Source organism: Echinops telfairi, unplaced genomic scaffold, assembly GCF_000313985.2.
Source record: "Echinops telfairi isolate 266 unplaced genomic scaffold, ASM31398v2 ScPeMD7_7457;HRSCAF=8495, whole genome shotgun sequence".
Lineage (NCBI taxonomy): Eukaryota > Metazoa > Chordata > Mammalia > Afrosoricida > Tenrecidae > Echinops > Echinops telfairi.
In genome coordinates, this window is record NW_022111357.1 from 3,546,179 (window position 1) to 3,557,639 (window position 11,461).

General features: G+C 47.0%; 1 protein-coding gene across 3 annotated transcripts in view; it reads left to right on the top strand.

The window, feature by feature from the left end:
- The window catches only part of TRIT1 (tRNA isopentenyltransferase 1), a 51,618-nt gene extending 45,315 nt beyond the window's left edge, over positions 1–6,303 (top strand). For 2 of the 3 annotated variants that reach the window (XM_030888016.2, XM_045298859.1), the window contains exons 9-11: positions 2,393–2,502; positions 2,822–2,939; positions 5,365–6,303. In XM_030888016.2, the coding sequence (XP_030743876.1) occupies positions 2,393–2,502; positions 2,822–2,939; positions 5,365–5,522 (386 nt within the window). In that variant the 3' untranslated portion in view covers positions 5,523–6,303. The remainder of the gene's footprint in view (positions 1–2,392; positions 2,503–2,821; positions 2,940–5,364) is intronic. The other variant, XR_006680904.1, reaches the window with a different exon arrangement.
- The last annotated feature ends 5,158 nt before the right edge of the window (positions 6,304–11,461 follow it).

An 11,461-nucleotide genomic window follows, 5' to 3' on the forward strand; every position in this document is an offset into this window, starting at 1 on the left:
AACTCACTGCCGTCGAGTCAGTGCCAACTCATTGTGACGCCCTTGTGGGTGTCCGAGACTGTAACAGGAGTAGAGAGCCCTGTCTTTCTCCCAAGGAGCTGCTGGTGGTTTTGAACTGCCTACAATGTAGATCACAGCCCAACATGTAACCACTGTTTCACCAGGGTCCCAGTGTTTCCGGGAAAGGGAAGGACATTCCTATTCATTTGACTTTGTTCTTGGCCCTAAATTCGCTGCTAAAGATAAGTCATTGAGTTTCTGAGGTCGATTGTATTCTTTTAAATTTTTTTCACAGTTGAGGGAATGAAGTCCTGAGAGGTTAAATAACTTGCCAAAGCAAGTAAGTGATGGGCTGTTGAATGTGGTCTCCCACCCTTCGCCTGATACCACTCTTCTAGTTTCTCGCAATAACATTAGCTAGACAGCATCAGCATTAGACGCTGAGGGGAGAAATTGATGGTTATGAACTAAAAGGAGACCAAGTTGGAGTGAAGTCCCCCATTAACCTGGTACCAGGGCTATGAGTTTCTATATACTTGTGAATCCTTTTACATTTACCTTTGCCAGTAAGTAGACTTACGCTTTCAGTTAGAGACTAGCAGGTGCTTCTGAATGTGTGTCCCTTGATTTGCTGAAGTGTTCTGTCCCAGCACAGCTGACTGCTGGAGTGCTCCGGGGTAGTTCTGGTGCCACGAGGGTCTCCATGCCTTCTTCTGCATCTCTTGCTTTCCCTGCATGTCCCGCTAACAGGAAAGATGAGTGTCGGCTGACATTGAAGTAGCGCTCCATACTACTACCACTTCTAATGTGTCTCTCCCCAGGGCTGACAATTAGTCAGTAACAAAAGATGCTTTTTGTAATGATTTGGAACTTCCTCCTGTGGTAGAGCCACAACACTCCCCCGCCCCTGATCCAGGCGGGGTTGATGGCACTGCACGTCATAAGCTTGTTCCTTATTCGTGTGTGCGCTGGCACGGCCCTGGTGCTAGAGTGAAAGGCACAGCTGCCCTGTAAATCAGGGGTGGCCTGTGATTGGCCAGGGCTGCTCTGCTGGGATATGGTTTTGGCAGGAAGCCAGAGGGACTTCCCCACCCCAGCTTGGCCTTGGACCCAAGCCAGAAACAGCAGCTGGGAGCCGAGAACTTGTTGAAAGGTGCTTAGACAGGGCACAGAAGCCCAACAAAGGATTTGGAGGAGAAAGGAAAATGTAGAGTGGCCTGGAAACAGGTGCAGAGCTTAGCCAAGGCCAGGTGTGCTGTGGATGCTGCCTGCACCCTCCCAGTCTCACCTTTCCGTGTGGTGGCAGGTGCAGCCCAGTCCAGTTTATGAAGAATCTTATTTGTGGTTGGCACACTCAAAAGGCCAGCACCTGCCAGCGGTTGGCATCCTGAGACCTTTGATGCTTTTGTCCACGGGGTGATGCTCTTTGCGTCTAGGCAGCTGACTTCTAGCTGTGGAAAGCACTTCAATGGGTGGCTTGGGCAGCTACCAGCAGGGGCTATTCTCCCAAGGTGGTTGCCCCTGATGAGTAAAAGGCCTATAGCAGCTGTCCTTCCTCTCTGCAACCTTCAACCTCAGCCCCATTCACAAGTGTCCTCCAGTCTAGACCTGTTTCCCGAAAGAAGGTGCTCCACTAGGTCCGTTCTAAGCGTTCTTTCTAGTTCTCGGATTAGCAGACCCATTGGCTGATCCTACTCTGTTCCCGCCCATGATTAGCAAAGTGGTGCCCAGGAGAGTCCTGAATGCCAGACTGCTGGAGGGATGTCAACCTGGGACTAGTGTCTGCTCCTCAGGCAACCCGTGAACCCTCCTGTCACTGAGCGGGACATCACTGTTTGATAATGTGGAGCATAGGACAGGCATTTATTTAAAGCTGTTTAGTTATTTCCCCCAAGGATATATTACCTTGCAATTGTAACTTACACGCAGTTATTCTGTTTTCCTGACTGATCTGGAAGATCCTGCACCCGTGTCATCTCTGGATTATACAGTCCAACCAATCTTCCGGAGCCCTGGTGGTGTAGTCGTTAAGGTGCTAACTGCAAGGTCAGCAGTTCAAAACTACCAGCTGCTCCTTGAGAAAAAAACTAGGCTTTCTACTCCTGTAAAGAGTTAGTTTCGGAAACCCACAGGGGCACTTTTGCCCTGTCCTATAGGGTCACTATGAGTCAGAATCAACTCGGTGGCAGTGAAATGAGATGCTGAGCCAACCTGCTAGGTCATCTTGGCTTCTGTGTAGGTGTTGGTCTACATTTCTATTTAGGGTAACTAGCACGGTCAGAATGGTCCTTTGACCCTAGATGTTTCCCTTGAGGGTTTTGGAATCCTGGGGGAAGCCTAGATTATAGACCTTTGAGGCTAACCTCTAATAACTCTTCTTTGTCACCGTTAGGACCTGGTTCCAGTGTCCCCCCAATATATGGCTTAGAGGTATCTGATGTCTCAAAGTGGGAGGAGTCTGTTCTGGAACCCGCTCTAGAAATCGTGCGAAGTTTCATCCAGGTGACCATTCATCACAGTACAAACATTGCCTGGTTTGCGGTGAGCTCTCCCACACCAGCACCTTGCTGTGTGTCGGTGTCGGGAACCTAGCCTGATTTTCCACGGGATAAAGCAGAAGGGCTGGCTGCTTTTAGATCCCTGGAGGCTGTGTTTCTTCTTTCACATTTAGAAAGGTTGTTGCTAAAATCTCTTCACACCACACCTGCTCTCTGGGATGAGGAAAAGGGGTCTTGGGGAAGTCCCCTGCCCCATAATATCAGAGAATGATAACCCAATTCTCTTGAGAATCAAATACTTTTCTCCACCCTTGTTCTTTCAGGGCCACAAGCCTGCAGTCGCTCCAATCAAGATGCTATGCAGCGAGACTGAGAACAAGAGAAGTTATCACATGTGTGACCTCTGTGGTCGCATCATCATCGGGGACCGAGAGTGGGCAGGTAGTGTCTGCAGTGGGCCCAGAGAATTCTCTAAGAGTTTGGGCACATTGATTTCCTGCCATTTCAGATCTTTGGTAGGTTGAAGGATGGCGGGTGCATATTTGTAAAGGGGTGGCTACAGTCCTGTAAGAGCCTGTGCTCAAATTCCATGGAGACTTTCCAGAATTGGGGGAGCTGTTTCTGTCATGTGGATTCCAAAGGAAGCCCGTGTGTCCCCGAGCTTCAGCTGAAATAAGTGCTTCCTACTGAAGGGTCCACGGATCAATTCCTAGAGCACCTGTGACCTGCCTCACAGGACTTGTTTGACCTGCCATGGTTAGACCACAGTGGGGTGAGAGCACATTGGAGGGGAGCCAGGCGGCTCTGTTAAGAGACACCAGAAGCAGAAGCATGGGAGGGAAGGCGCAGGTGCTGTTAGTTCCTCTTGAGGACATTCACCCAAAGTGGCATCTTCAGTGATTTTTGAAGTAACATGTTGAGGTGGCAGCGACTCTGAAAACTGTGATGAAAAGATGTTGAAGGAAACAGAACACAAGACTCCCATCAAATGTGTTGGAGTGGAAGGTTGCCAGAGGGGGTCACCCCAGTCCTCGGGTGCTCACTGTGATTGTAGTTCCCAGCCTGGTTTTGTAGCCATCCAGTCACCACCCAAAGAACCTTCGCTCCCAAGCCCTGCATTTCCAGTGTGTTTAGAACATGTGGAAGGATCCCCATCTCTGTGCACGAACAGCCCTGTCAGCATAATGGGCTACACAGTGGGCTGCCAACTGCAAGGGCAGCCGTCAGACCCACCAGCTGCTCTGTGGGAGAAAGCTGAGGCTTTCTGCTCCTGTGAAGACGTAGAACTTCGGAAGCGCTAAGGAGACAGTTCTACTCTGCACTGCCACTATGAGTGGGAATGACTCTGGTGACCGTGAGTTGGAGTCTTTAGGCACCGAGAGCTCCGGTGGTGCCGGGGTTTTTAGCCTCATTGTGAGTCGGGAAGGTCTTTGTAGGTAGTGGGGCTTGCAGTGTACCCAGCGTTTGGCATCCTTCTGTTGAGATTACTGCTTTGCACAGCATCCTCATAGAAATGGATTTTTCTCCCCATTCCAACCAGTAGAACGATTAGTTCTATTAACTGGCAACTCTGGCAAAATGCACTTCATTGTCAGAGGCTGGAGATGGCTGTGATTGCCCAAGCAACAGAAGAAGCCTCGATTGTTGTTGGCTTATGAAAGGGGAACGCCAAAGAGAGGGTCTGATTGTTTTTTTCTAAAGGAAACTGTAGTGGTTCGATTTGTCGACTGTCCTTCAGGGATAGCCTCAGAGAAGCAGCATTTGTGAGCCTTTGTGAGCTTAGCCTGTGTAAGCCCTTCTATGTAGTGCCATCTGTCAGGCCCTTGCTCCCATCTCCCGCTGCCATGGAGAGCCCAGCCAGAAGCCCGCTTGTTGCCTTAGGCTCTAGCTGACGAACAAAGCTGACATCCCCTCACCCCCCACCCCAACACTTTTCTCTGATTTCTAGCCTCTTCCTTACCTATTCTTAATTCCAGACGGTAAAATGACCAGTTGTTTTATATGTATGTGAGTTTAATTGAGTAGTCTCTCTGGTCGTGAGTCAAAAAGCATCTGTAACTGGAGGCATTCTCCCGTAGAGCCCGGACTGGCCAGTGAGTTCTCTTTGGCAGGAGCTGTTGGTAGGGACAAGAGCTTACCTGCAATGCGGCTTTGATCACCATGTAAGACGGCTGAGAACCTCTGTTTCCCCATAGGTAGAGTAAGCACAATGGTATCGTCCTGCAAAATGGTTGTGTGGATTACTGTTCTTAGGTGCCATCAAGTTGAATTTGACTCACAGCGGCCTCCTGTGACAGAGTAGTTGTTATAAGTCAGGTTGCTAATCTCAAGGTCAGCACTTCTAAAACTCCAGTCACTCTGCAAGAGAAAGAGTAGGCTTTCTACTCCAGTCAGAGTTACAGACTTGGAAACGGGGCAATTCCACTTTGCCCTATGGGTCACTCTGGGTCAGAATTGACAGTGAGTTGAGAGGGACAGAATAGAACTGTCCCACGGGGTTTTCTAGGCTTTAATCTGTACATGAACTTTCTCCTCCAGAACCCTGGTCTTTCTCCCAGAGAGCGTAGGGTGGCTCTGAACCGCCAGCCTTTTGATTATCAACCTAGCACTTGCAATCATTGTACCAACCAAACTATTGTGAGGATTCCTAATGTAGAATGTGCCTCGTAGGGTCCAGGCACCTTTGGGTGCGTGGTAACATAATCTGTCTAGTCTGCTAATCAGCTATAGCAATACATGTGTTGTTGTTCTTGTTCTTGTTGAAGAAAGGGACTGTGTGGTTCATTTTATTTCCTTCTAGGATTCATTCAAGAAAATTATCATGGGAATAAAGAAAAACCTAATGAGTTTTATGTTTATCTTCCAGCACATCTAAAATCTAAATCCCATGGCTACCAACTGAAGAAAAGAAGATTGGACTCAGGTGCTGTCCCCACTTCAGGCAGTCCGAATGTTTCTTGGGAGTGTGTTAGAGAGAATGGATCCTCGGGGCAGAATGATCCGGAGCTGACCGCCGGCCTTTAAGAGACATGGCTCTTGGCCTGTGCAGAGGCGGAGTGGATCCAGTCTGGGCTGAGCTGTGTAGCACAGCATGTAGCCACCATTTTGTCTCATTCCGGATGCTATGACTCCCAGGTCTTGTGCTCCTCTGTCATGGCAGTAGCAGGTCTTGTCAGCGCCTCTGTGACTGATGTGTCTGGTGATGATGCACTTCAGGGAAGGATTGTTTGTTTCTTTTCTCCTTTTTTAACCTTAAAGTTTCTATTTTTAAAAGTGGCACAGATTGTACTTTTTTACCCATGAAGGTCTTTTCAGTGGCGAGTAGCGGGATTCACCCTACCCTCAAAAGAAGCTTTATGTCCCTGGCTCTCACTTGAAATAGCTGACTTCCAGGCACTTCAGTGGATGACTGAAGTACTGTGAGCTACAAATCAGGAGTTCAGGATTTGAGTAAAAGACCAGGAAGAACCAGCCCTGTGAGGTGATCAAGTGGACCAGAGTAGTGTTTGGAATTCCATGGAAAAGGAGGGACTTAGATCTAGGTGGTGGTGGTCATGGAACTTAATGGCTCTCAAACTTGGACATTTTTTGCACTACTCCTGTGTGGTCAACGATTGTGACTTTTCTGTTGAGTTCAGAGTCTCGTATGTTTTCACTGAAAGTTAAAGTATTTGTAAGAGCTTCTTTTGCCGTGTTTGTGGTGGGGGGTGGTCTGCTATCAACACGACAGCCCTGCTTCAGATTTGGCACTTCGTGTTGTAATGCTCTCCATTTATTTACTGCATAAATGCTTGTTGGAAGATAATCGGGTTTTTTGGAAATTTTTATTATCAGAGATTTGGTCATTCCCAGTTGCAGTCCTCTTTCTGGATGACACAAATTGCCAACAATGTGAAGTATGTTTTCTGTGTTTAGAATCTTCCCTCTGAGCTCCTGGCCTAGGCTAGAGAGGAGATAGAGATGGATCAGATAGAATTCTTGCCTTCAGGAAGTTTGTCAGTCTTGTACTCAGACAAACACAACCAGGCTAGGTCAAAGAGTGTCAGAAGCTCCGTCAGAGCTGTGTGGGATTCCAGTTTGGAGGAGAAGGAAAAGGGTCAGGCTGGTGGTACCCTTTGTGATGGAACTAAAAAGAATTCTTGGTAAATACAGTGTCACCAATGCCTATAAGACTGCTTAAAGGAGAGGGTAGAAAAGGAGTGTTGGATTCCAGAGCCTCACCCACCTTTAACTGATTTAAATCTCAAGAATGAATGTATTCTCTAGTCAAATTGTACTACCAGAACCATTAAAGGAGGTATAATTTCCCTAATCAGTTCATTAACTAGCTCCAGTGAGCTCCATCGTCACATCTTCCCACCTGGTGTGGAGATAAGTACCACTGTGAGCCAAGCAGTTCCAGGCACTAGTTGCTTCTGTCCTTGCTACCCAATGGGAAGCAGGCCACCCAAAGGAGCACAGTTAGTTAAGCGGCAGTGGGATGGAGGTGAGCTCAGTAGACAGCAGAATTATGCTGACTTGGGTGGTGGGGGCAGCACAACTTAGTCACACAAGTTACTAAATTTATTTTAAAGTTAAAAGAAACACACATACAAAAAGAAAAAACTTCAGTGGATGAACAGGAAAAACTAGTTTTAATAATCCTACCTTTAAAAAGCCTTTAATCCTTTCATCTGAAATAGCTAGAGCAGTAGCTTCTCCTTGATATCTCCCTGGCAGTTGGAAATCGGGAATTCTTTGTTAAACCCCTGAAAGTGTCCGATATTTATGCTGTGCCTTCGAAGCTCAAGAACTGTGATTGTGCCCACTGACTGGTTCTCTTCTGTATGTTCAACAAGAGGGAATTCCTTCCGCAGCAGGGTACTCGCTAGCAATCTGCTTGGGACCCTGGGCCGAGGCATTGCCCTGACAGATCTTCGTACTGCCTGTGATGCCCTGACAGTGTCAAGTGCAGGGAAGGGGGGTCGTTCTGCTCAGTGATTGTCATAATGGACAGGTGGGACAACTGAGCCCCAAAACATGACTGCTCTGTGGTCTCAGAGCAAGTTATGGTGAAACCAGGACAAATTTCATTTCTCTTCTCTCACTTGACTACTGAATGCCCTGTAAATCTCATGCAGTCAAGAGCTGGGGAGGACCACAGGGACCAGATTGAGACTATTTGCACAGCCGGGAGGGAAAGTGAGGAATGCTGTTTCACACCATCTGGCCTCAGCTAATCCCCAGACAAGCAGAGAGCCCTTCAGTCCAGGTACCCAGAGCCTCCAGTCCGTCACACCAGCAGCGCTCTTTAAATGGCTTTGGTAATTCATTCCAACACTCAGCAAGCTAGAAGGTTCACGACCCAGTTCAAACACTGCTGCTTTACACGGGTAGGCCAAGGGTTGATTCTGAAAAGAACTAGATTCTTACTCTTCAAAATATGTTGCTTGAACTTTAGGGATAACCAAGGGAAACAGCTAATTCATCTGTGTAGCCCAGTCTGTGCATCACTCCTTCTGTTACCCTCAGTAATTATGGGGGCTTTGGGCCTCAGTTCCACCACCCTTATTTTTCTCCCTAAAATAGATAACATCGCAATTAAAACATTCACATTAGAGAAGCAAGCTTAATGAATGCAGTCATCTGGCTGCTTCTTCAGCATCTAGAAGCAAATGTTGGCTGAATTAATTGAATGAATGAATGAATGAATGAATAAAAGCTCAGTAGAGTCTCTCTAGCCCTTTAACCAGGATGAAGAAATCTTGGCCTCGGAGCCATAGAGAGGTATTTTATTATCTGGTTATCACCTACTTGGGTGGTGAGGACTGTTTTCTAGAAGATAGCTAACTGGCCTTTTTAAAAGCTGTTCTGAATATGTACAAAGGAAGCTTCGTGGTTGTGTTAGGGTAAAAGGCTAAGCTGCTGTAACAGAGACTCAACAATGCGGTGCCTTGAAGAAAGAGCTGTTCCTTTCTCACGTAACAGCTCTGAGGGGTGTGAACCGTTCGGAAGTGGTCCAGGTCAGTGGGGCAGCTCTGTTCCAAGCGGTCAGTCAGGGACACAGGATCCTTAGATCATGTTGCTTTTCCATCCTCTGGGGCATTGTCATTACCTGCATGCTGGGAGCTGGCTCTTCATCACGGGTTCCAGCCAGTAGGAAATGTTGGGGACAGAGAGGACAGGGTGGAAGCACAGCCATGCCGTAAGGCCTAGACCCTGCCGTGGCACGCACAGAAGAAAGGAGCCACATCGCCACACCTCTATCAGGGAGGCTGAGAAGTGCAGTCCAGCCGGTGCGGAGCAGATTTCGGTGGACAACTTTTGAGTCTCCCAACATCCTGGAAAGAGCATTGAGTTAGGATCCAGAAGACCTGGGTTCTAGGCCAGCATCCTTTAGCTCATTGTTGCTGTCTTTGTTTGCCGGGAGCAGCTCTTCGTTGAGAAATTATTAAATCAAGTGACCTGACCTCAGAGATTCCATAAAGGAGAGCTTGACAACATCTTGGCTGGTGTGATTTTAAACAGAATAAAAAAGGGGCTTGGAAGCAGGATTCTGGAGGCCAGTGGCTAACACTGAGGATTTGGGGGAAGAAAGATTGGGGTGGGGGCTGTGGTTGTTGTGGAATACCTAGACAAATGACTAACTTCCACTTATGTGAAAAAACTCCACCCGAACCAAACTCCCTGCCATCCAGTGGATTCCAACTCAGCGACCCTACAGGACAGGGGGCCCAAGACTGTACATCTTTATGGGAGCAGAAAGCCCTGTCTTTCTCCTTTGGAGCGGTTGGTGGTTTCGAACTGTTGAAGTTGCCATTGGTGGCCCAACTTGTAACTGTTACACCTCTAGGGCCCCTTTCTGTGGAAAGAAATCTGTCTGTACCTGTAGCTGAACACCTCGTCCCATCAACCTCCTTGGTGACCTTGAGAAAATTGCTTAAGCAGCACAAATGCCCTTCTATGGAAGGGAGCTGTTACTGTCCCTCTCTGACAGGGTGCACGGGAAGGTTCGAGCAAGGGCCTTTGCAAACAGTATTGTGCTGGGCACTTTCCGTACCCAAAACAGCCAAACTCAGAGCGACCCTAGACCAGCTACCCCTAAAAAACTCACTGCCATGTACAAATGTACTTGACATAATGGATGGATATATGGATTGTAATAAGTGTTGTACAAGCCCCTAATAAAATGATTTAAAACAAAATAAAAAGAAACATACAAATTCAAAACAAACAAAAAAATATTAAATCTCAGCATTACAGAATATTGCTCAGGAATAGATTTGTTGGGCAGCTTGAGTGGTTATGAAAATTAGATGTTATTTGCTCATTTCCCCCAAACTCTGGACTTTCATGATTACTCAGCAATAAATGAACTTTTGTCTTTGCAAAAAAAAAAAACCTCCTTGCCATCGAGTCCATTCTGACTCATGGTGACCCTGTAAGGGTAGAACTGCCCCCTGGGAGTTCCCAAGACTAACTCTTTACAGGAGTAGAAAGCCTCATCTTTGCTCCCACAGAGCAGCTAGTGGTTTCAAACTGCTGACCTCTTGGTTAGCAGCCCAACGTGTAGTCATTACGCCACCAGAACCAGTTACCAGTAGGAATAAATTGGGTTTATTCGCTTCCTTGGGGGAAAATGTTAATGCCGCTGAAGTGTTGACCTGTGGTGTCAGCTTTTGAGAGTTGTCAGGGTGAGCTCAGACTTATAACTGACACAGAGGAGTCCCTGATTATTTGGCTTCGAAATAATATGTAAAATGAAAACGTGCAGATGGGTGAAAATGGGGCTTTGGGCCCTATCTGCCACCAACTAAGCTTCCGCCAATCTTTAAACGTTTGAAATGTATGTGGTTTCTTTCCCTAGATTAGCTCATTTGCTTGCACTGTTGGATAGACATGCCCATTCCCCTGCTCTTCACCTAGAGTCAGAATTGACTGGATGGCAGTGAATTTCCTCTGGTTTGGTTTGACCGAGTGCACTCCTGTAGAGAGCTTCAAGGACCAGGCCCTTGTCCTCATTCTGGGTGAAGCTTCCTCAGCTCCCCCAGGGAGACTTACATTTACCTTCTTGTAATGATACTCATACTAGAGTATACTCATTTCAGTGCTAAATACTTATGTAACACCTCAGGTGAGGCACCGTATGAACTACAAATTATTAACTCATTTAATCCTCATAGTAGCTCCATGAGGTTTATATCATCCTCATTATTCAGTCCATATTACAGTGGCGAAACGGAGTAGAGCAGTTTAGTTAAATGACCTTCTTAAGGGCTATCTGGGTTTGAATCCAGATCGGAGACTCCAGAATCTCTATACAGCAGTGGTTCTCCACCTTCCTAATGCCGTGACCCTTTCATACAGTTCTTTATATTGTGGTGGCCCCCAACCATAAAATTATTTTTGTTGCTACTTCATAACTAATTTTGCTACTGTTAGGAATCGGGCAGCCCCTGTGAAGGAGTCGTTCGACCCCCAAAGGGGTCTCGACCCACAGGTTGAGAACTGCAGCTATGAAGTGTCCGCATCCACTTTACTCTTTGTCTACTTCTGGCTCTGTGGAGCACACAACACCTAGAGCTATCTCTTGCCCCTTTGGAGAATAAATTCTGTCCGTATGTAAATCCTATTTAAGGTTAGTGTGGGCCATGTGGTGGACACTCAATAGATGGAGGGGAGTTGTTGAAACAGTGCATCTCTGAATCTAAATGTCAACTTGGCTTCTCTGCATCGGATGTTTACTATGTGTCGGGGAAAAATGTACAGGGTAATTTATTATCTTCCCATTTGCTAAATAAAAAAACAGCTTAATTAGCAGTGGCTGGCATAGTGGGCTACAGGTTAGATTACTGAACCGCATAGTTGGTAGTTTGAAACCACCAGGTACTCCTTGGGAGAAAGAGGAGACTTTCTACTTCTGTAAAGAATTACAGTCTTGCAGGCCTGTCTGGATAGGACAGGCTGGATGAACAATCTGGAGG